Below are 25,121 nucleotides of genomic sequence, written 5' to 3'. Positions count from 1 at the left end.
GGATGAGCTCGTGCCCTTTGTAGGGACATGGATGCAGCTGGAAACCATCATTCTCAGCAAACTCTCTCAAGAACAGAAAACCAAACACCACATGTTCTCACTCAGGTGGGAATTGAACAATGAGATCACTTGGACATAGGAAGGGGAACATCACACACCGGGGCCTATCGTAGGGAGGGGGGGAGGAGGGATAGCATTAGGAGATATACCTAATGTAAATGAGGAGTTAATGGTTGCAGCACACCAACATGGCACATGTATACATATGTAACAAGCATGCACGTTGTGCACATGTACCCTAGAACTTAAAGTGTAATAAAAAAAAAAAAAAGAAGCAGCTCAGGCTGAAGTACTCAGTGTCAGTGGGATGTTGGCACTGTGTACTCCAGTGGTTCAAGAAAAAAAAGTCTTTGTTCTGTACTTGAACCTTTTCTGCAAGTTTAAAATTATATGTAAAAAAAGATATGAAACAATTACTTAACAGGACTTGCATTTTAAAAGAGAAGTACAAGCTGGAGAAGGTTAAAATGAAGCATTTTAGTATTTTACTCCATAGTCCTATGTGCTGCTCTACTATGTTGACAATGCATGAAAATTTTAATTGCTTAATAAAAAAGAAAGGGAAAGATAATATCATAGAGCTCACAAATATGAGCCTACCAAAGCAGAAATTAGATTATACTAGTTTCAACTATTGAATTACCCTGTGGTTTAAATTGAAAAACAAAAGTATTTCAATTAGTAATTCTATATCCAGTTTAATGATTTTTCCATAAAAATTATTTGGCTTATAAAATAATACAAAAGTCTAAGAAATATGTCATTTAATATGGGCTTCCCTTTATTCGTGTCTGCCAGGGGTTCTCACTAAGATAAATGGAAGCATGATGTTGCACTGAGAATTTGCTATGCAGCTCTTTACCAGTTTGTTAGCCTCTATTTGAGGAATTTTTTTTTTATGAGGCCAAATCCAGGCTAAATTAAATAGATCTGGCATGGTAACATTATCATTTTGGGTTCTAAATAAGTGATTCCTTTTAATGTACATGCTGAAATTTTCTCATATGACAAACTGGGACACATGAAATGGAATTTCACGCACTATTGAACTGAATTCTCGGTAGCTGCTGAGAAATGTTTGGGGAGTTTTAGTGGATTTATCCATTTTAGTGACCATATTTCCCCTCACATTTGTGAAATGCATTTTGCTGTTATTTTAGTTATTCTGAAAATGTGAATTCATTTATCTGCTTGTTCAGAGAACAGGCATGAGAGCTAAGAGAAATGATGATAAGCACAATAACAAAAACATTCAGGTGATACTCACTAATTTATTCATTCAGTACTAACTACAGGGACTAATACTCAATGAATAAATTGGTGAGTATCACCTATCTGTTAACAGAACAGGTAAGTACCTGCTCTAATTAAGCTTACATTCTATTAGGAAGAAAAAGACCAAAAATGAAAAAAAAGGCAAATAAATAAATAATTGCAGAGTATGATAGCTATTGTGAAAAGAATAAACCTGGCCAAACATGGTGGCTCATGCCTGTTATCCTAGCACTCTGGGAGGCTGAGGCAGGGGGATCTCTTGAGCCCAGGAGTTCAAGACTAGCCTGGGCAATGCAGTGAAACCCCACGTCTATTTTAGAAATATAAATAAATAAAAATAAACATGTTGATATGATAGATAATAGCTTAGCAAAGGTGGGGAGGACCTTTCCAAATAGGAGACATTTCATCTGAGATATGAAGAAAGAAAAGTGGCCATCTGGTGACAAGTAGAGGATGAATGTTTCAGGCAAGGGCAAGGAAAGGGCAAAGGCACTGAGATAAGAAAAGAGTGGCTGCTTATGGAAGAGAAAGCGGAGTGTGGTAAAATGAAGAGTCTAGGAGCCATTATTTTGTTATTTAAACCTCACAGTGATGCTGTGAGGTTGGTCCTCATACAATCCCATTTTTTTTTTAGGTAATATTACTGAGCAATAGAGAAGCAAAGAGACTTACTCAAGGTTATTAGTTGATAAATGGTGGAGACAGTGTTTTCACCCAGAAAGTGTGATTTCAGAACCCATGCATTCTAAATATTGTATAGTGTTACTTCCTGTGAGCCCTAAAAATGTGAGACAGGACTTAATTTAAAAAGTTCATCTTGCCAGGGTTGAGGATGCGAGCCCATGACACAGCCTCAGGAGGTCCTGATGTGCCCAAGGTGGTCAGAGCACAATTTGGCTTTATACATTCTAGGGAGACATGGGACATCAATCAACACACACAAGATGAACATTGGTTCTGTCCGAAAGGCAGGACAACTCGAAGCAAAGGCGGGAAGACTGGAAGCAAGGAGGGGGCTTCTAGGTCATAGGTAGATAAGAGACAAATGGCTGCATTATTTTGAGTTTCTGATTAGCTTCCCCAAAGGAGACAATCAGATATGCATTTATTTCAGTGAGCAGAGGGGTGACTTTGATTAGAATGGGAGATCGGTTGGCCCCAAGCAGTTCCTAGCTTGACATTTTCCTTTAGTTTAGTGATTTGGGGGCCCCAAGTTTTTTTTTCCTTTCACACTTCCCAAAGAAAGTACCATGCACATATGAATTACTGTTGTTATAATGATAAAGTTGAAGGCATATTTTATAGCCTAGAAAACTCATCTGTATTATCATATTTTGCTCCATTCAAAATGTTGTGCCCAACTCTAGGTGCTAAGCTTTAGAAAGATTATGACCAAATTGGAGAGTATTTGGTAGAAGGCCCCTTGATTGGTAGAGTCTTGATATATGAGGAGCATTTTGACTGTATCATGAAAAAGATAAGTCTCAGGAAACTACAATACCAGGATTAATATATTTATGGGGCCTTCATATGGAAAAATAACTAAATATTTTGGATGGCCCCTAGTAGGTACAATTTGGAGAGAAATATAAAAGCTACAGAAACCTACTTTGATAGAGGAAATAATGTTTTTCACATTGAAAAATCCAAAATTGTAATAAAGTATTCTGGGAGAGAGAGAGACTCCAGTATCAAAAGTATTTAAATCTTGGTAGAAAAACCTGTTATTGAGAATGTCCTATAGAGAATTCAAGCAATAATGAGTAATTGAACTGTATTAGCCCGTTTTCATGCTGCTGATAAAGACATACCTAAGACTAAGCAATTTACAAAAGAAAGAGGTTTAATTGGACTTACAGTTCCACATGGCTGGGGAAGACTCACAATTATGGCAGAAGGCAAGGAGGAGCAAGTCACATCTTACATGGATGGTGGCTGGCAGGTAAAAAATGAGAGAGCTTGTGCAGGAGAATGCCTGCTTTTAAAACCATCAGGTCTCATGAGACTCATTCACTATCATGAGAACAGCATGGAAAAGACTTGCCCCCTGATTAAATTGCCTCCCACCAAGTCTCTTCCACAACACATAGGAATTCAAGATGAGATTTGGGTGGGGACACAGACAAACCATATCATGAACTAATGTGGTTTTCCCCAATCCTGAAATTCTGTGATGGACAAGTTATCATCAGAAGACAGGATAATCGAAATTCAACATACTTGATTTGACAGAGCATGGAATAGAAACCTGATGCCAGATAGAGATAAAGAAGTAAAGTAAAATCCAAGATAGTAGGCTTGCAGTGAAATACAGAAACTGCCCTGTCTTCTCTAGTTATCAAGGGGACTGGTGATCTGACTCAGACTAGAAAGCAGGAGTAGCCCTGCTCTGCCTTAGTAAGTATGTATGCAAATTTATACACTCAATATTATGTCCTCTTCAAAACCTATTCTGAGACCCCAGGGAAGTGATCATGTGCACATATCCTTATTAGATTACCTATAATTCTCGTTGCATTGATTTGTTTATCTGTATGTCTTCTTCTTCTAGCCCTTAGTCTCACTGAAAGAAAATTCATATTTGTATTTTCAGACTTAGGAGTGTTACTAGAAAATATATAATAACTAATACAACAAGCAGCAGAATATTGAATGTCCAGGGAATAAGAGAAGGTCAAACAAAATCAAATTTAGAAACAGAGCATATTTGTGGCCATAATTTATTTTCTGCTTACCCATCAAAGTTATAGATATGTATGCTTTGAATATGGTATCAGAAGACTAAGTCATAAAATATAATTTTGATTTAGAACATTATAAGATCCAAGTAAGTCAATACAAGACATGAGAAATTATGATCAAAATAGATTTTAGATATGGAAGATTTCTTCCATTTTATGTTCTAGAGTTCTACCAGGTGAAATCACAATGAGTTAATTGAGAATAAATGTTTTTTTCCAAATCAATTTGTCAGTTTTTATAGAGATATGATCTAGAAGCAACTTATTTGAAATTTTCAAAATTTTGTTTCAATTTCTTAAACAAAGGATACTGCTGTCTTCTTGGAGCTGACAGAGATACAGCCTCATTGCTACTAGCATTACCTTTATTTACCACGGAAGAAAAAATACTTTGTAATAATTTTTGATATTACTAGTATAAGTTTTAGAAGTTTTGTTTTGAGTAGTGAAAAAGAGTGATTTGTTTGAAGAAATGTCCTAATATGACTCTGATGTGAACACTTTTCAGAAGTGTGGTGTTTATTATTTGGTAGTGGCAAATGTGAAAACATAGGCATTGCATTAACTAAACTATAGCAAACGAAATTTGCTGACCTGTAAGTGCACTGTTGACTTTTACCTTGTCCTAACTTTGACCCTTCCTTAGTATTAATTAGTTAAAAATGTCTCAAACAGGTGTCAGCTAGCTTCTCAAACTTTCAAAGATGTGAGTTATGCTCAAGAGCCAGCCTGCCTCTTCCTCTCCTCAAATTCCACTGCCTATGGAAGTCCTAAGTCCTCCTTAGAATTTCTGTGACTTCTCAGGGTTTTCACTTCTCAGTGCCTGCTTCACTTCCTTTGCCCCAGCTTCCTGACAAACCTTCTCTGTCCAGTTATGTAAACGCAAGGAACCTGTTCATCCTAAAAGAGAAACTACTTAAATATAGTGTTACTGAATAAACTGTTAGAAAATCTTCCCCTGGGCTGAAAAAGTAGATACAAGTTTAGGTGTAAATTCATGCGAGTGTATTTCCCCCCCCGAGATGGAGTCTCGCTCTGTCGCTTCGCCTCCCGGGTTCACGGGTTCCCGCCTTTCTCTTGCCTCAGCCTCCCGAGTCGCTGGGACTACATGCGCCCGCCACCACACCCGGCTAATTTTTTTGTATTTTTAATGGAGACGAGGTTTCACCGTGTTAGCCAGGATGGTCTCCATCCTGACCTCGTGATTCGCCCGCCTCCACCTCGAAGTGCTAGGATTACATACGTGGGCCACCGCGCCCGGCCGTGAGTGTATTATTATTATTATTATTTTTAAGCATAGTAAAGACTTGAAGGTGGCTGGCACTTGTAATTCCAGTGCTTTGAGAGGCCAAGACAGGAAGATTGCTTGAGGCCAGAAGTAGAAGACAATCCTGGGCAACAAAGGGAGACTCTATTATCTACAAAAGAATTTTAAAAATTAGCTAGGCGTGGTGGCACATGCCTGTAGTCCCAGCTACTTGGGAGGCTGAGGCAGTAGAATCACTTGAGCCCAGGAGTTTAAGGCTTGAGTGAGCTACAGTCATGCCACTACATTCCAGCCTTGGTAACAGAATAAGCACTGTCTCTTAAAAAAAAAGGGTGGGGGGGAGAAAAGCTTTGAAGAATCAATTTATTAAAAAATCAAATACAGTTGGCTTTCATAATGAGTTTAATAATTTACTTTGAGATTGATAATCCCTTGACAATCACTCCTAACATTTTAGTTTAAAGCTTTTCTCTCTTTCAGCCTTTTTATGTAGAAATTTAAAGAGTAGAGGCACATGCTAACATAATGAACTATCGCAGTGAGTCTATTTGCAATGTAAGCTGATTATCAGCTTGTTTTAGCTGATATATAAATTGTCATGCACCAGAATTATTTATATTAAAACACATAATTTAAACATCATCATTAAGAAATGAGATAGAAAAAAGGAAAAGGGTCAGTATTCAGGCTTCTGCTCAGCTTATAAGAGTCTCTTGATTGAGACTAATTTAAAAAAATAAGTGGAAATTCAGGAAGGAGGTCAGAGGCAGCAGTAGACAAGCTGTTTAATGTCACATTTGAAAAAATTACCTCTAATTCTTGTCACTTTTAAGATTTTAAAAAATCAAGCCATAATTTGCTATCTTTAAATAGGACTTTGGTTTAATTATCACTTAAGCACTTTCTTACTTTCTCATTTTAGGTCTTTAATTTTGGTAATAGTTTTTCAGCTGTTTATTTTATATTTCACAGGTTGTATTGCTCTTATTAGACTGTTACAAATTGCTTGTGAAGAAATTAATTTTAGGTGTCATAATTTTCCCCAAATGATATCTATATGAGTGTCTATCAAACTTTCAGTTGGTTTGAAAAGAGAATGATGCAATAGCTAGACTGGGAAAAGGTAGATGAATGGAAAAGGCAAACAGAACTTTATAAAAAACAATGCAGATGATCTCCGGTGTCACATAATGTTACTATTATTCAGCTATGTACATGCTTGAAAAGACCCATTGCCATTAAATTATTCTTTGTGTCAGCCTTTACTGTCACTTTGCAATACAAAGAAAGCAAGGTGAAGACTAACTTTTCTCTTGTACAGAATCATCAGGCTAAATTTTTGGCATCATTTCAGTCCCTGGAGACCTCTGAGAGATTCCGGGATGCCAGTGGTGCCTCTCTGGCCACACTGACAACAAATAATTGACCTAAGGAGTAGTTCACTTCAGACATTTTTTGCTCCTCATTGGTTGTCACGGCCATTGAGGAGAGCTCAGTGTAGATCAAAGAAAATGATGTAGATCAAAGAAAACGGTGATTCTTCCCCTTCTTCCCAGCCACCCACCACCTGAACCTAATGCATCATTGTACAATGGCCATAAAGCATGACAAGGGACTCGGCAACCAGTTCCTGGAGGAATTGATGCTGTGGCTTTTGACTGGTGGCACCATCATCCTCAGTCATCACTCAGAGTCATCAAAGTGATCATTCACCCATTCACTACCTCCTCTGTCTGCATCCCACAGCTAATCAACTAACCAGTTCTGATTTTTTTCACAAATATTAACTCTCAACTTTCAAATCTTTCTCAAATCTCTTTCTTCTGATCTCTGCCCTAGTGTAGATCCTTAATAATCTTCACCTTACCTATTGCTAAAACCTCTAACTGACCTATCTGCCGTCAGTTTTGTGTTCCTTAACTCTGTAACCACAGTTACCTCCATAAAATTTAAATATGACCATGACACTTGCATCTTTGTCTTTTTTTTTTTTTTCCTTTTTGTGGAGAACGGGGTCTCGCTATATTACCCAGGCAGGTCTTGAACTCCTGGGCTCAAGCTATCCTCCCGCCTCTGCCTCCCTGAGAGCTGGGATTACAGGTGTGAGCCACCGCTCCTGGCGACACTTGCATCTTAAACACCTTCAATAGCTTACTAGAAAATTTTAAAGCCCTTATTCTGGCATGCAAAGCCCCCAAATTTTTTCATTCGTTCTTACAGCCCCTCCATTCACTGTCTTGCATTCCATGTCTGAGCACACAGAACCTCCTACTGTTCTCCCCTAACATCCATGCATTCTGTCTTCTGTACTGATGCTATTTTCTGTCTTCCTAGATGCCTTCAGCCATGAATTTCTTCCTTACCTTCAATTGGATACCTGTTTATTGAGACTTATTTCAAGTACCTTTTTATCTAGAAAGCCTTACTTGTCTAATAGCCCATCTGGGTTAGGTACCTCTCTTTCGTGTCCCTGGAATACCCTATGCATATTTCTGCTATTATATTCATTAGATTATCTTATAATTTACAATTTTTGTATCTTTGGTCATCACTAGAACATGAGTTCTTTGATGATGGCACTTTTATTGATCTTTGAATCTTATGTACCAGGTGTATGTTCTGTCTCACACTAGGCACATCATAAATATTTGATGAATTAGTAAACAAATGAACAAACAAAAGCTGTAATCAGTAGCGTTAAGTTTTGATGGGATCTGTGGACAATATAAAATACAGAATTCCTAGCCGTGGCAGCAGATTTATTGCTATCATAATGGGTCCACAGCTTCTTTATTGTTCCTTGAATGTGACCAGTTAACAATGCATCTAGGAGATCTGATGCAAGAGTATTCTGTGCTAAGTGTATACAGAAAGGAGGAACCAATGACTCAAATAGGAATCAAGCGAGAAGCTTCTGCCATGTGGGCAGCGTGGGCTTCAACCAAAGTAATGAAACAGTGCTGTGGTTCAGCAGAGGTCCTACCGTGAATAGAAGGATACCAGGTTGCCGCTGTGTCTCAGATTTCAACTCTGTGTTGTTGGCACTTTTACCAATGGCAGGAAACAGAGCCATAGTCATGCCCCATATCTATAATAAGTATGTGGATAATAAGCATTGAGTACAGACCTGATGGTAGTGTCACTGACAAGAGACTTGTGCTGTTTTCCATTGCACTGCTACTTCTGTGCTATGAGAACTTAGCTCATCAGTTATTGAAGAAGGGGAAAAGTTAATGACCACAAGAGGGCTTACAGTGACCCTAAGGCAACTTTCAGAGCTATTTTGCAAGAAGAGATTTTTATTTCCCAAACCAAGGGGCAATTTCCATCAGGGCTTTTTTTTTTTTTTTTTGGTTCTGTATTTGCCATCTCATTGGTAATAACAAGACTGCAGCAACAAAGGAAAGAAATCTCACTCTATTTCTCTCATCACTCCATAAATAGTTTGCCTGCCTTTCATTGAGGACAGTTAGTTAACACTGAGGGCAGCTAGTTAACAACAAGGGCTACAGAAAAGTCCTATAATTAATCAACCTGCATTGCCCTCAGTCTGAATCCTGAGTATTAAAATTCAGGGGGTGCAATTAGAATCAGGCAAATGTAAAGGTCATAGCATTAGTCACAGTGTCACCTTGTCTCTGAGCCTTTTCTTTCTTCTGGAAGTGGTGTCTTGTCATGGAGTTAGAGCAACAAGAACTCTGTTGTTCCGGGAGTTTGTGAAATTTTATCTGCAATTTTTCCAATTTTAATTAAATATTTGATACCAGGCTACAGCAACAGAAACACTGCAGTGTTGGGTTTCAGCACTATGACTCTATCATCTTATAATTTAAAGTGAAAGATAGGAGGACTTGGTGGTTCTGACGGTTTGATAGCTTTTTAAAAATTACCTTCCTTTCCCCATACCAGATTAGAGATGGGGGTGGTGGGGAGAGAGCTTCAGCATTATCTAGCCAGAACCTCCAGTTCTCTAGCTTTTTATACTTCCTACTCACATTCATCCTACTGATTTCCACTTAGGACTGCAACTACCCATCCTCTCTGCTTGTCCATCAGGAATATTGACTTTCCCAAACATTTCTTAAAAATCGAAAAGTTAAACCAAAAATATACACTTTTTTTTTTAAATTTTTATTTTTTCCAAGCCAAACTGTATCCACCTTTATTGAAGACACTTTCCATAAACAAGCATGGAATTTCAGTCAGGACATGGGCAGACAGTTATTAACAGTATATAACAACTTTCAAAAATCCTTCTCTACTGGACTACCAAAAATCAGAAAGCCACTATAAAACTCAATGAAGTCTTCATCTGATGCACTGAGCAGGGAAAGTTTCGAGTGAGGGTTGACATTTCACATTTAGCATGTGTTTAACAGCTTTTCACAACCAACCCTGACTTTCAGAAATGAAATGAAAATGGCAGAATTTATTTGAAGATTCACAATCTAGAAACGTAACCACTGCTCTTTTGAGGCATGCTATCTCAGTGGCACCACTGGAAAGTCCAGATTGCCTGACACACTGGTAACCAGTTAATGGGGGTCAGGTCCCAACAGATGTCTGGGTTTAAGGGAGTCAAGTCTATGCTGAAAGGTGGAAAGGGAGAAGAGGACATAAGAACTAATTTGTTTTCCATACCACAAGGCTTTTGCACCAAGGTGGCTATGTGTGTCAAAGTCAGGAAATCTTTCCTCCTGGGAACCAAGAGGAAGTCTCTCAAAACTAGAAGGGAAAGGTGTTTTCTGCACTTCAATCCAGATTCGGAGACATTCATTAGTGACATATGCTCCTTCCCCTAAAAACAATAATGAAATGTTCTGTGTCCTAACAACATAGCTTTAAAAAAAAAGTAAAATAAAATTCCGCATTTTATAAAACTTGATAAAAATATTTCAAACTGTACAGTCTCCAGTACACAGTTATCAAAAATGCACACACTTCACTTGGCATTTGCAGCACTTTCAGCTTTCTGTGTCTGGTCTCCATTTCTGCAGGGTTATTCCCCTTCTTGCCAGCATCAGCTTTTCCCTTTTTCCCTCTGAGCACCTTCTCTCCCTTCTTTGCAGGGCCTTTTTAGGCCTGGGCTCTGGCTTTGGAGGAGCAGGTTTAGCAGACAATCTCACAGATCTTCTCTGTGGTTCATCCTTCACTTTGGCCGTATCTCCTTTCACATCCCCTTCAGCCTTTCTCTTGGGCATGGTGGTGGCGATGGTGGCGGGACGTAGGTGCTGGGTGCGGGATGTGGCTGAGCACAGGTTGCAGCATTGCATGAGCTTTGGTCTGTCCAGGGGTTGTTCTCACCACTGCTTCTTCCAATACACACTTTTAAAAGGTGCCTCTACAGGTTCATGGTCTCCTACATCAGGAGAGCCCTCAGTGCTTTCCCTCAGCCTAAATGTCCACGATTTTATTCTTCACTATTTCCTCAACCCTATTCGCACACCTGCTCCTCCCTTGCAGTGAATGATACTGATACCAGTTTTTCTGAGAAAATAGGGAAAGGGATTGAAAAGATTTGTACTGTCTGCCTGCCCATTTACATATATTATCTGATTTAATTTGCACAGTCTGAGATATGGAGATTATTCTTTCTTTTACAGATAAGGTAACTGAGGCTCAGGTAAGTCGTGGTGCAGAGACTGAGCTCATGTTAGTTCTACTGCCAAACTTCTCCTCCAATGTGGTGGGATGTAGCTATAAAACAGAAATACAGGGCATGAACATCAGATTTCTCACTCCCCCATTCTAAATATAGCTAAATCCATATGAATCCATATTCCATGCCTCTCTTGTGCTTCTTTCCTCCCTTAGGCTAATAATGCTCTATTCATGCTTTGTATTTTCTCTTTTGGGATATTTGATCATCAACTTTCCATAACTTCAAACTCTTTCTTTTAATAATTCTTTCCTCTCAATATATACACATACTTATGTTTCCCTCTGTCTTAAGAAAAAATCCATTTCTCATCCTTGCATCTGTCTTTGTGTGCCACCTTAACATTCTTCTTTCGTTCACAGCAAACTTTTTTTAAAAAGTACTTTAATTCTACCGGTTCCCTCTAATTCACTCTGTAGTCTGAATTGCAAGTCCATCATGTCACTGAAATTGATTTATTCTATGAATATAGGGTTTGGAGTTGGGAAATAACCAAATTCAAGCTCACTCTTCACTCATGACGCTTGGGCGGTCTCTCTGTTGTGTGTGACACCCACTTTGAGATACTCATTGTTGAAACCATGTTTCTATGACTTTCATGATACTGTTTTCTCCTAGGTTTGCAATTCCTTTTCAGGCCACTCATTCTTAAGTCCATTTGGTGCCCCTGCTCCCCTTTATGCTGCCTAAATGTTAATGCTCTCCACCGTCTTATCATTGAACCTCTTGTTGCTTGTCAACTTTGATTGAAGTATTTCACCCACATCTGTCGTTATAAATGTATGCTATCTGTATGCTAATATTCCCCAGACCAGTGCCTCCCAGACCCATATTTTTTTGTTGTTTAATGAACTTCCATTGAAATTTCCAAGTCTGTAGGTTCAAAACAAAATTCAATGTCTTTCTATTCATATTCTCTACCAACATGACTGGTACCAGGATACACTCAGGTATGTCCCCGTCGGGGTTTTAGATGTCGTCCCTTGCCCTTCTCCCTTCCTCACTCCCAAATAAGAATCCTGTCAAACATTCCTAACCTTCAAAATGACATCTTTTGTTGTTGTTGTTGTTGTGGTTTTTGACACAGTCTCACTCTGTTAGCCCAGGCTGGAGTGCAGTGGCACAATCTTAGCTCACTGCAACCGCCGCCTCCCAGGTTCAAGCGATTCTTCTGTTTCAGCCTCCCAAGTAGCTGGGATTACAGGCACGCACCACCAGCCCCAATAATTTTTGTATCTTTAGTAGATACAGGGTTTTGCTATGTTGACCAGGCTGGTCTTGAACTCCAGACCTCAGGTGATCCACTGGTCTCAGCCTCCCAAAGTGCTGGGATTGCAGGTGTGAGCCATCTTGCCCAGCTGACATCTTATTTATTGTCCTCAATTCTATTGTATTTATTTGTACTTACATAATTTCTTGCTTTAACTAAAATTTTCCTTATTTCTCTGTTTTGTTTCATTTTCTGATTAAAGCAATAAGTTATCAACCATTATGATAATTATATTTATTCTGTTTATGGATTTAATTTATGCCCACCACAGATTATAAGGTCTTGATTACTTATCCTCAATGTAATGGTATTTTACCACATCAGTGTCCTTTGATCTTTTTTTCGTCTTGTGTTTTTTGTTTTTTTTCCCCTGTGGTCTCCAAAAAAACATTTCAGTTTATTGCACTATAGAGCAGTAGTTTTTGTTGTTATGTTTTGTTGGGTTTTTGTTTTAGATGTTTTTTTCAACTTGCAAAGGTCCTAAAATTTTAAACAGGAACTCTGCAAACAGTTTCTGATGTATTTCTCTGCCTATTTGTGTTGGACTTTAGTTAATGATTTTCTTAAATAACATAACGCTAAAAGGAATTTGTGCTAGAATTTTCCTAAATAAATTAATAACCACTTTCTCTGACATGTAACCCCCTGCCAATTGTATGTATCAGCCAGACTTGCAAAGATTTTTTGCTGTCCTGATGTGATTGTCCCATTAGTACATAACACAAAGGAAAATGTAGTTTGATGAAACAGATTCTCATTCTGAAATTGTTTGCATTTGATCTGCCTTTATTTCAGCTTTAATAGCAGCTATAATCAACATTGGGCAACTGCTTTGCTGTTTCTAGCTGCAGAAACCTCTGGCGAAAAACACAAAGAGGCACACTAATTTGTGCATGGAAACACATCCTTATTCTTATTTTCAACATGAGAAGTTGTCACAGACATCCCTCTTCCTTTGCTTTGAGTCGGTTTATGTGATGGCATTTATCATTAAGACATATAATCTCTTAGTGATTGTTATTCAGTAACTTTTGGTTTTAGTTTCTTATCTTTGAGGAAGTCTCTTTTTTCAAGCAGCTAACTCTTGCGTCTAAAAAGTGTCTTCTTAAGTATATCATCTTTCCATTTTGCTGGAATTCTATATTTTATGCTACTTATCTTTGAAAAAATACTGAATTACTTCATTTTTGTATTTTATTAAACTAAAATTTGAATCCAAGTCACTCACCACTGATAGCTTTATACTATTTAAATAACTTTTTAATTTTGGTATTTGGTATGTTTGTTAGCATGTAGAAAGCAAGCCCAAGGTAATTTATAAAGCTGTGACTTACAGTGTATGGAGCACTAAGTAGAGTTTATTCAGGACAACTGGTGTTAGATGCTATGAAGATTACTGTAGTCTTCACTTCAATATTACACTTATTTTGCCTTTTCATAATATTTTTATATGTGAATATGTAGGTACACAAACTTTTTTTGAGATGGTGTCTTCCTCTGTCACCCAGGCTGGGGTACAGAGGCGCGATCTTGGCTCACTGCAACCTCCGCCTCCCAGGTTCCAGTGATTCTCCTGCCTCAGCCTCCTGATTAGATGTGATTATGGGCATGCACCAACACACCTGGCTAATGTTTTTGTAATTTTAGTACAGATGGGGTTTCACTGTGTTGGCCAGGCTGGTCTTGAACTCCGGATCTCAGGTGATCTGCCCATCTTGGCCTCCCAAAGTGCTGGGATTACAGCTGTGAGCCACCCACGCCCAGCCGAGGCACAAACATTTTCTTACTTCAAAACCTGACGACACAAGAAATTCATTAAGAATAAAAGTAATATATATTTTTTCTTAACAATATCTTGATCTTTAAAGAATAAGTTCTATGTATACTGTTATTAAAATCTTATTAAATAATAGCAATTTATAGGAACCTTTAAAAGAAATGAGTATTGAGATTTTTATTACATATCTATTAATTTTTGGTGGATCTCTGCTGAATACCTTATAAAAATTATAATTATTTTTCCATTAATTTGATATTTGAAGGTAAGACTCAACAAGAACAATGCAAAAATGAGAGAAGATAAGAGGGAAAAATTAATTTTTTTCTTTGACTTTTATTTCATCTGCATAAGTTACTCAGTTTTTCCTTCAAATATTCAAAAACCTGCACTGGTATTTTTTTTCTGACACATTTCCCCTGTTAGACTTTAGTTTTTCTTAGTTCATATTCTTGTGTTAATGGCTGGTGGAGTAATGTTTCCTCACACAAAATGTTTTTTAAGGTGTGTTTCCATCTAGAACACTAATTGGTGAAATATCTATAGCACATGAACATCGAAGGGTGCTAACTACAGTTATCTCACGGAAGCATTTTTTTTTTCATTCAGCAAATGTTGATTTCATTCTATTTATTTATTTATTTATTTATATTTATTTATTTTTGAGACGGAGTCTCGCTCTGTCCCCTAGGCTGGAGTGCAGTGGCCAGATCTCAGCTCACTGCAAGCTCCGCCGCCCGGGTTTAGGCCATTCTCCTGCCTCAGCCTCCCGAGTAGCTGGGACTACAGGCGCCCGCCACCTCGCCCGGCTAGTTTTTTGTATGTTTTTTAGTAGAGACGGGGTTTCACCGTGTTAACCAGGATGGTCTTCCCCTGACCTCGTGATCCACCCATCTCGGCCTCCCAAAGTGCTGGGATTACAGGCTTGAGCCACCGCGCCCGGCCCCGATTTCATTCTTAAGTGCCAGGCTCTAAGAAAGGTACTGAAACATTTTCTTCCATTAAAGAAACATAAATAAGAGGCAGACATATTGTAGTTTAAATAAGTACATTGATGCTATAAAAATCAAATTAAGACAAATAGGAGATGTGTATGAAAATAGTCATTACGCAGCCTCTCCCTTCCTGCCTATCCTGCGTTCCTACCTGCTTAATTTCTGTGATGAGACGTCTATGAGCTCCTTCCTCTTCCAAAGCCTCCCTGCCTCTCACTGGTCTCCCCAGGCACAGTGATCATAGTCTGCCTTTCCATCTCCCTCTGTAGAATACCGCTGCATTCACTCTGCTCATTTGACTAAGCTGGCCTGCTCACTGCTCTTAGCATTGCCTGAACTTTTCTGCCACCATGAGTTTGCTCAGGCTTGTCAGCAAGATATGTTCTTGGTTTCTCCTCTGGCCTGTCATAATTCTGTCCATCCTTCAAGGCCTGCATTAGTGTGCTTTTGTTATCCATGTTTATTTTCCTTAATTGCGTCTACTCCTTTTAAGCATTTATTTATTTAACAGACCCCCACCCTTCCGGAATGTAATAATAAACACACAGGCAAGGTAACAAACTTGAACTCATGCGAATCCCCTGCGGAGCCTAGAATTGCTTTCCATTCCGCTTGGAATAGAGGATGCATACGTATGCAAATATTAAATGCATTCAGTTGATGCACAAAGACTATTTCACAAGCATGTAATTTCTTTCTAGCATATGCCAGACTCAGAGTTTGGCAATGGTGTATAGATGAAATCGGCAAGTTAACAGACAAAATACAGTATGTTAAGTGCTTCAATGGAGGTAAGCATGGGAAATTTATAGGAGTGTTCTTTATTCAGGTAAGTCAATGAGTGGATGAAAGCATGGATAAATACCTAAATGAATAACTTAGGTTAATTCTCTGGAGCTCCTATTTAGTATTCTGCTGTCCTCCTTATGGGTTAATCAACCTGATAATCTGCTGCAACTACAGTCAGTGTCCTAATTTCTTCCTTCACAATAGTTCCTAATAACACTCAGGTGGATACAATATAGTGAATTCTGTATACCTGCTTTCTCAGATGCATCATCCTGGCCTTTAACCACTATATGAACTGATGTCTCCAGATGCCACATTAAACATATTAATTTGGGAATTGAAAAAAATAATATTTAAGGACAGACACAGTGGTTCACACCTGTAATCTCAGCATTTGGGAGGCTGAAGTGGGAGGATCACAAGGTCAGGAGTTCAACACCAGCCTGGCCAACATGGTAAAACCTCGTTTCTACTAAAAATACAAAAAGTTAGCTGGGTGTGGTGGCATGTGCCTGTAATCCCAGGTACTCGGGAAGCTGAGACAGGGGAATCACTTGAACCCAGGAGGCAGAGGTTGCAGTGAGCAGAGATTGCACCACTGTACTTCAGCCTGGGCAACAGAGAGAGGCTCTGTCCCAAAATAATAGTAATAATAATGATAATAACAATAATGTTTAAGAATAAGATTAGTCTAATGTTTCATTATTAAAGACAGATAAAATGTATTTAATGGTTCTTTCGTCTTTGTTTTATTCCTGTGCACAATTTTTTTTGAGATAGAGTCTCGCAGTGTCGCCCAGGCTGGAGTGCAATGGCACAATCTTGGCTCACTGCAACCTCCACTTCTCAGGTTCAAGCAATGCTTCTGACTCAGCCTCCTGAGTAGCTGGGACTACAGGCACGCACCGCCATACCCAGTTGATTTTTGTATTTTTTAGTAGAGATGGGGTTTCACCATATTGGCCAGACTGGTCTCGAACTCCTGACCTCTTGATCCGCCCAACTTGTCCTCCCAAAGAGCTGGGATTACAGGTGTGAGTCACTGCACTCGGCCCCTGTGCACAAGTTTAACACTTCCTTAGTTGATTTTCTTTGGTTTTCTACTTATGGTGATTTGAAACAGTCTCCCTTTTAGAGGGCTTTGCATGAAGAATTTCAAGTTCTTATTTTTTTCAACTTCTGTTTATTTATCTGTTTGTTGATTTTTCCACTATAAAAAGCATTTTTTAAATTTGGCCTCTTTTATTTTGCTTTTTAATCATGAAAATTCAGAAAGGATCTTGAGCCCACAGTGTACAAAGTACTATTGTTGATAGCTGAAGTGATACCTCAGTTCTTTCTTCTTGGTTTAAAATAGTTTAAAAAAGAGCTACACAGCAAAGGAGGTGTAGCATAGAGTAATTTATTACAATGGATAAAGATATTTTGAAAGTTAGGTGCAGAATAGACAGTATACCCTGAAGAGAAAGAATTCAGGACAGGCTGTTCATAAGGGTAAGACAGCAAAAACTGGCACTAGGGAGACACCCTTTTGGGGAGTTTTAGGTGGGGACACAGCCAAACAATATCATACACCCATGCCAGTCTTTTTTTCCTCAGTGCTGGGATGTTGAAATAATGAATAAAGCATAAGACTCCCTTTTTGGGAATTTTAAAAGATGATTAATAAAGAGGTGGGAAGAGGTATTACTAGTAAGCATGTTCTGGTTGGTCTTCTGGGTGCACATGTGCAGTAACTGTACATGCTTGTTCATATGTTGCATGTCTCATTAGCATCTTAAAACTTCACCCAGGGGTGTGGTTTTTACTTTTATAATGAGCATAGGGTCAGTTTGGGGACAGGTAAAATTAAAATGTGCATGCTCTCTGGAAGGGAAAGGCCCTACTGAAGAAAGCTTTGTTTGAATGAGCTCAATTACAATGCAAATGCTGAGGTTTACTGTGCTGACTGTATGATCACCATGGTTGCCTCATCCCAACAACATGGTCACTTCCTTGACTTCCTGTCCTGCCTCATTATGATCTAGTAGGTGATTTAAATTTGGTCTACACTCAATGTAATCATTCCATGCACTTTAAACATAATCTAGTTACCTTGTGTCATTGTGCTATATGTTATCCTAACCTCATATAGTTCAGACTTCAGGTCTCTCTGATACCCAGCCACAGAAGTTTAGTAGGGACTACTCAACTAATTTATCATGTAACAATCAAATAAGACATATGGTTGAGTAAAGAAATGCTTATTTTATTGATCAAATTTTTTTGGTTCTTTTTTCATTTTCATGCCATATGTTTGATCCTTATGAGCTCAAACTCATAAAACAAAAGTCTACCACTTGTTGTTGGTTTGATTCAGTTATTCAACAAATGTTTAATGAACACTATAAGTTTGTTCTCAGGCTGCTATAAGGACATACCTGAGACTGGGTAATTTATAAAGGAAAGAGGTTTAATTGACTCACAATTCCACAGGGCTGTGGAGGCCTCAGGAAACTTACAATCATGGCAAAAAGGGAGGCAAACACGTCTTTCTTCACAAGACAGCAGGAGAGAGAAGAATGAGAGTCAAGTGAAGGGGGAAGCCCCTTATAAAACCATAAGATCTCATGAGAACTAACTCACTGTCATGAGAACAGGATGGGAGAAATCGCTCCAATGATTCAATTATCTCCATGTGGTCCCTCCCATATCATGTGGGGATTGGGGGGACTACAATTCAAGATGAGATTTGGGTGGGGACACAATCAAACCATATCAAACACCAACTATGTGCTAGTCTTTTTTTTCTGAGGTACTGGGATGTAGAAACAATGAATAAGCATAATTAATATGTTAAAAGAAGAAAAATGAAGTAGGGAGAGGGCATGGAGAGTTATCAAGGGAGGAAGTATACTATTTAACAGGGTAGTTCAGAGAAAGTCTCTCCAGTAGATACTTTTGAGGAGAGATTTGATTGAAGTTAGAAGGCAAGTCATTTAAGCCTTACAGACATCTGTGGGGAATATTCCAGGAACAGGTGACAGCCAGTGTCAACCTTTTGCATGCTCGAGGGACAGAATGGAAGCCACTGTGGCTGGAGCAGAGTGATCAAAGCAGAATGATAGAGAACTGGAGCAGAGAGGACATGAATGGGGACATCATATAGGATCTGTTGGCCATCACAAGGAGTTCATGTTTTATTTTGAGTAAGTTGAAATGGCATTGGAGCCAAGGAGTAATGTGATCTGACATATATTTTTAAAGCGTACTTTAGTTACTGAGTTGAATTGGTTTTCTTTTGCTGCATAACAAATTACTACACATTTACCACCTTATAACACTGTGTATGTATTATCACACAGTTTCTGTGGGTCAGGAGCTGAGGAGGAAGGGATGCTTAGCTGGCTTTTCTGCTTAGGGTCTCAGAAATCTGAAATTAAGGTGTCTCATTTGAATCCGGGGGTCCTCTTCCAAGTTCACTTAGGTTGTTGGCAGAATTCACTTCCTGGAGGTTGTAGGACTGAAGTCCTTGGTTTTTGTTGTTGTTGTTTGTTTTTGTCACTGGTTGGGTGTTTTTTGTTTTTGTGATTATAAGCCTGGTTATGCTCTCAGCTCCCAGAGGCAGGTCTCAGTTCTTAGCCACGTGCCCCCTCACAACCTGGTAGGTCACTTCTCCAAAACTAGCAAGGAAATCTCCCACGTTTTGAATCTTTCTCCAGTTTGCCGAAATGGAGCTTTCTATAATATAATGTAATCAATCACAGCAGTGATCCACCACTGTCTTTGCCATCAAATTTAACCTAATCAAGGAAGTGACCTCTCTCCTTTTGTATTCATAAGTACTGCTCATGCCCAGTTGGAGGGAATTGTATAGGATGATTACACCATAGGGTGGAAATTTTGGGAGCCAAGTCATAATTCCACTTACTACATAAGTGGTACTATTACAGAATTGTGGAAGGAGCAAGAGAAGATTCTGAAAACCAGATAGAAGGCACTACTGTAGTCTAAGCCAGTGCTTCCCCAAGTTTAATGTGTATATCAATATCCTAGGGATTTTGTTAAAATGTAGATTCAGACTTCATAAGGCTATAGTAGTGGCCTTAATCTCACAACAGTCTCCTAGGTGATGGTGATATTGCTTGCAGGGTAGCAAGGTACAGGCAAATGATGACAGTGACTTGGGTTAGGGTGGTAACAGTAGAGATAATAAGTGGTCTGATTAGGGAAATATTTTGAAGGCAGACCCTAAAGGGCTTGCTGAAGGAGAAACAAAGGCATCAGGGTAACTTCTCACTTCAGGGGATGTCAGAGACTGTGGGGAAGAGAGCTTATTTCAGAGCAGAAAAGAGTTCCTTCAGTTTGTGATATGCTAAGTATAAGATGCCTTTTAGGTTCCCAGTAGAGAGAATCACAAAATGTGATGGAAAATAGCAGGTTTATACATCATATTCAGTGTTATTGAAGATTTAAAATTTTATGTTTCTGTGCACCACAACTATGTAACTCTTTCTAAGTGTGCTTAGAATTTATTATATTGTATTAAAAATGTGAGCAATGAAGAGGACGTAATTGATTTGTGCTGCAGATTCTCTTTCATTCTCTTGCATTGACATTAGTAAAATAAGCAGTGTTTTCTTGTCCCTATGCCAGAGTTCCCTACAGTGAAATAAACGTCATTACTCAAATCATTAAAACTATTCCTAGAATCCAAAATACACATCACTGTGCATATTTAAAACACAATGTATTCAAACGCTCTCTAGGTATAGATCTAGACTTTAAGATGATTTTCAGTACCTATTGATTCTGGTAGATGCCTCACTATGAGATGTATTACCAGATTTTCCATGACTCTATAGACGGCTTCATGGTGTGACTAATTTTTATTTATTTTCTGGGCAAAATTATGCAATGTTATTTTCATCACATTGTGAGAGGTAGCCATTAGATAGAGCTTGCATAAAAGTTAGTTCTCACTGACTCACTTATCACAAAAGAAGACAGTGTAGACTAGGATTGTATCAAAGATAAATTTACTTATAATTCCCTAAACCTCAATCATGTAAAATCTTGGCCTTACCCATTCTCATTTTCAGAAAGAAAAGCATTCAGAAGAATGTAAGTTGAAAACTACACTGCCACTCCTTTCTTCCTTGTGATGGCCATGGATATGCTAGCGTTTGACCAGAGACTTGGATTCTCAACATTTCCAATATTTTAAAAGAACTTTAAGTAGAACGTACCTGTGCTTAGCACTGCTTGGGTGCTAAGTTACCATGCAGTGAAATAAGATTATGGCAGGTGGTTCATGGTTTCAGGTAGGGGTGAAATAAAGGTAACAAAGGGCAGTGTGGGTTTAGAGGACACTTCATACTGTGGAACGTGTGAAAATTCAGCTTATTGTAAGCAAAAACCTTTATAGAAATCCCTGTTTTCCTTTTCTTATTGTTAAACAATAAAATGTGCTAGGCTTTATGACCAGAGGAATATGGGAAGGAGATATTTCATTGATAGCCTGATGATTATGTTTTTATAAATAAGATCCTAAACAGATGGAAATTAAACCAAATCATTCAAAGACAGAGGGTGACAGTAGATCTGAAGGTGGCTACTTTTATGAAGAGTGTTGAGAAAGTCAGAACTTTACTCCTATATCTGGACTCCTTTCAGTCTGGAACCCTGGGCTAGGACTAACAACCTTACAGGACAATTAGGCTTTCTGTTGATTCGAAAGAATTGTGATGACTGGACAAACCAATTGTTGAACCCAGAACTTGTCACATTATGAGAGGTGGCCACTAGATCAAGCTTGCATAAAAGTTAGTTCTCATTGACTCCCTTATCACAAAAAGAGGATGTTGTAGACTAAAGTTGTACCAAACTCTGGTTGTTGTTCTATAAACTTGTTTTTTTTATAGTGGCGTGGTTGTTCTATAGACCTTTTACAGTGTTTCATGTTGAAATCCAGACTCCAAATCTAGGCATAAGTATTTTATGCATTAGTTCAAAGATGTCAAACATTTTCTACTATTGTATCTATTTTCATATAATGTATTAACTATAATATAAAGTTTAACTTTTGCATGGTAATTTAAGAAACGAAGTTTCTTACTCTTTCTTTTCCCTAGGTGCACTGAATCAAAAAAATTGGGGAAAGAAATATCCAACATGTAATAGTCCAAAACAATCTCCTATCAATATTGATGAAGATCTTACACAAGTAAATGTGAATCTTAAGAAACTTAAATTTCAAGGTTGGGATAAAACATCGTTGGAAAACACATTCATTCATAACACTGGGAAAACAGGTAAAATATTTGCATTCTCTTTGCCTTTAATATATTCTTCAGACCTGGAGTATGTTTAGACTAGTTTCATCTCATTTTCCTTTGAATAATGTACTATGAACTAGATAGAAGTTATATGTAGAAGAAACCAAATGGAGCAGAGAAAATGGGAAATTTAGACAGTATTTTGACAATTTGTACAAAAAAATAAAATGACCAATGTCATCATGTCATGTTTTCCTACAATGTAACAATAATGATGCAGTCTCTAGAAGATATGATAATGTGGTTTACAACTAATATAATTTAGTCAATTACTTAGTCAATCAGGATTTCTTTTTCTTGAGCATTATAGTTTGATCTTTTCTGCCTAGCCTCATGTTATAGTCAGTATTTGGATATGAAAAAAGCAATTGACTGTAATTGAAATATAAGAAAATACATTCCTAGCTCTTCTATATAGAAGGTTTAAAGTTGTATCCCATCCTTAAGAAGCCCTCTCTAAGTGCCTTTTTATTGAGACTATCTTTAAAAAAAAAAAAAGCAAAATATTAATACATTAAAATTTAAATACAAATCCTAATAAGCTATACATATATAAATAATTTCCAAAAAGTGACACCTTTTCCTTTTTGATATTCTAGTTTTTAAAAAAATTATATTTTGGGAAATTATGTAAAGGCATGTACACGTAAGACAAAGATTAGAAAAATATTCAAAATTATAATAGTAGCTGTATGAGGGTAAGCTTTATCATTAGTGAATTTTTAAAATATTTTCTATATTTAGGTAATGTAATTATTTGCATGTAATAGTTTAATTTCAAAACTCAAGAGAGTAGTAGCCAGGCACTGTGGCTCATGCCTGTGATCACAGTACTTTGGGAGGCCGAAGCGGGCAGATCACTGGAGGTCAAGAGTTCCAGACTAGCCTGGCCAATATGCCGAAAACCCATCTCTACTAAAAATACAAAAATTAGCTGGGTGTGGTGGCACACTCCTGTAATTCCAGATACTCAGGAGGCTGAGACACAAGAATCACTAATAATACAAAAATTAGCTGGGTGTGGTGGCACACTGCTGTAATTCCAGATACTCAGGAGGCTGGACAAAACAATCACTTGAACTCTAGAGGTGGAGGCCGCAGTGAGCCAAGATCATGCTACCGTGCTTCAGCGTAGGCAACGGAGTGACCCATCCTATCCAAAAAAATCAAAGCAAAACAAATGAAAAAACGAACTCATGCCAGGTGCAGTGGCTCACACCTGTAATCCCAGCATTTTGGGAGGGCGAGGCAGATGGATCACCTGAGGTCAGGAATTCAAGACCAGCTTGGTCAACACGGCAAAACCACATCTCTACTAAAAATAAAAAAATTAGCTGGGCATGGTGGTGCATGCCTGTAATCCCAGCTACTCGGGAGGCTGAAGCAGGAGAATTGCTTGAACCCAGGAGTCGGAGGTTGAGTGAGCTGAGATTGCACCACTGCACTCCAGCCTGGGCAACAAGAGCGAAACTCTGTCTCCAAAAAAAAAAAAATCATGAAAGTAGAGATTTTTCTACATCAGTGCCTGATATGTAATAAACACTAAGTATTTCTTGAATGAATAATTTTTAAAATTATTATGTTACACATAATAATTACCTAAAAGTATATTGTCCCAAATCTTGACATTTTTATTTTCAGTTTTGAAGGGTGTTACAAAGTAGTAGGGCATGGAACCTCTGCTTTATTATATATTGTAAGCCAAAATCTTTGTAGAAATCCCTGTTTTGCTTTTCTTATTGTTAAACAATAAAATGTGCTAGGCTTTATGACCAGAGAAAAATGGGAAGGATAGCCTGATGGTTATGTTTTTATAAATAAGATCCCAAACAGATGGAAATTAAACCAAATCATTCAATGACAGAGGGTGACAGTAGGTCTGAAGGCAGCTCTTTTTATGGAGCGTGTTGAGGGTTTTGTTTTTCTTAGGGAAGAGTGGTTATTAGATCATTGAGCTAATAGAGCTACATTACTTGAGTTCACCACTGGCTCTTGAAATGACAGTGGGGAACCTTTGAGCAACCTGCTTAGCCTTTCTGTGGCTCAATTTCCTTATCTGTAAAATAAGGATTATATAGTATCTACTTCCCAAGGTTGTCCGAAGATCAAGTGAATAATACATGTAAAGTAATTAGTATAGTCCATGGTACATTGTAAGTGGTATGTAAATGTTGGCTGTTATTGTTATTATGCTTGTTATTATTATTAGTGGGAGTTTGTATCCCTAGCTCACTGACCAATATGTTGTATTCAGTCCCTGATGCCAACAGTGATTTCTCCCTAATGGAACAGAGACTATTTAAACTTTGTTGAGAGACATCAAAATCTTTCACTGGGCTCTCAAGAGAACTCTCCAGAAGACTGTTAAAATATAGTCAGATAATATCTGCTGTGGAACTCATACAGGGGAGTTTAAGCTTTTGCCACTCAGGGTTCAAACATGATATGGCCAAAACTCCTCCATAAGAATGAGTTTCCTGCCTTTCCTGCTATAGCCAGGGACCCAGGTTCTGGAGCTTGCTGATGAAGCCTGGGTGATAAATGGAGGGATAAGCAGCAGCCTGATAAGGAGTAGAAATGGGCTGAAAATAGGAAGGTGGCAACACTCCAAGGAGAAGACTTTTTTTTTCTTTTAACCCTTCTGTTCCTTCCCACTTTGCTCTGTCTTCTTATTACCATCTGACATCTTAGGGAAGCAGAGCTTTCAAGGAGCAGCTATCTTAGGACACCAAACAAACAGAGCAGGTGGACTGACTGTCTTCTGCCCTTGAAGTCATACACTAGTCAGTATCTTCAGCTTAGTTTTCATTTGTGGCAATAAGATATATTAAGTATATTGTACAGACCTACAAAGTTTGGCTTCTAAATTGGCAACTTCATATTTTATAAATTTATCAAATAAATGATTTTTCTTAATGTACCTTAAGTAGATGGAAATTTAGTTGAAATTTAAATTTTTGATTTTCAG

The 25,121-nt window shown here is 38.2% G+C and overlaps 1 protein-coding gene across 4 annotated transcripts in view; it reads left to right on the top strand.

Annotated features, from left to right (window-relative positions):
- PTPRZ1 (protein tyrosine phosphatase receptor type Z1) overlaps nucleotides 1-25,121 on the top strand; it is a 195,769-nt gene that overhangs the window by 78,312 nt on the left and 92,336 nt on the right. For all 4 annotated transcript variants that reach the window (XM_033192358.1, XM_033192360.1, XM_033192359.1 and 1 more), the window contains exon 3: nucleotides 21,950-22,129. In XM_033192358.1, coding sequence (XP_033048249.1) covers nucleotides 21,950-22,129 — 180 coding nt within the window. The remainder of the gene's footprint in view (nucleotides 1-21,949; nucleotides 22,130-25,121) is intronic.

This window comes from Trachypithecus francoisi, unplaced genomic scaffold (genome assembly GCF_009764315.1).
Source record: "Trachypithecus francoisi isolate TF-2019V2 unplaced genomic scaffold, Tfra_2.0 Lachesis_group4, whole genome shotgun sequence".
Taxonomy (NCBI): Eukaryota; Metazoa; Chordata; class Mammalia; order Primates; family Cercopithecidae; genus Trachypithecus; species Trachypithecus francoisi.
The sequence above is the reverse complement of the archived record's forward strand: the minus strand, read 5'-3'. Positions and strand labels throughout refer to the sequence as shown.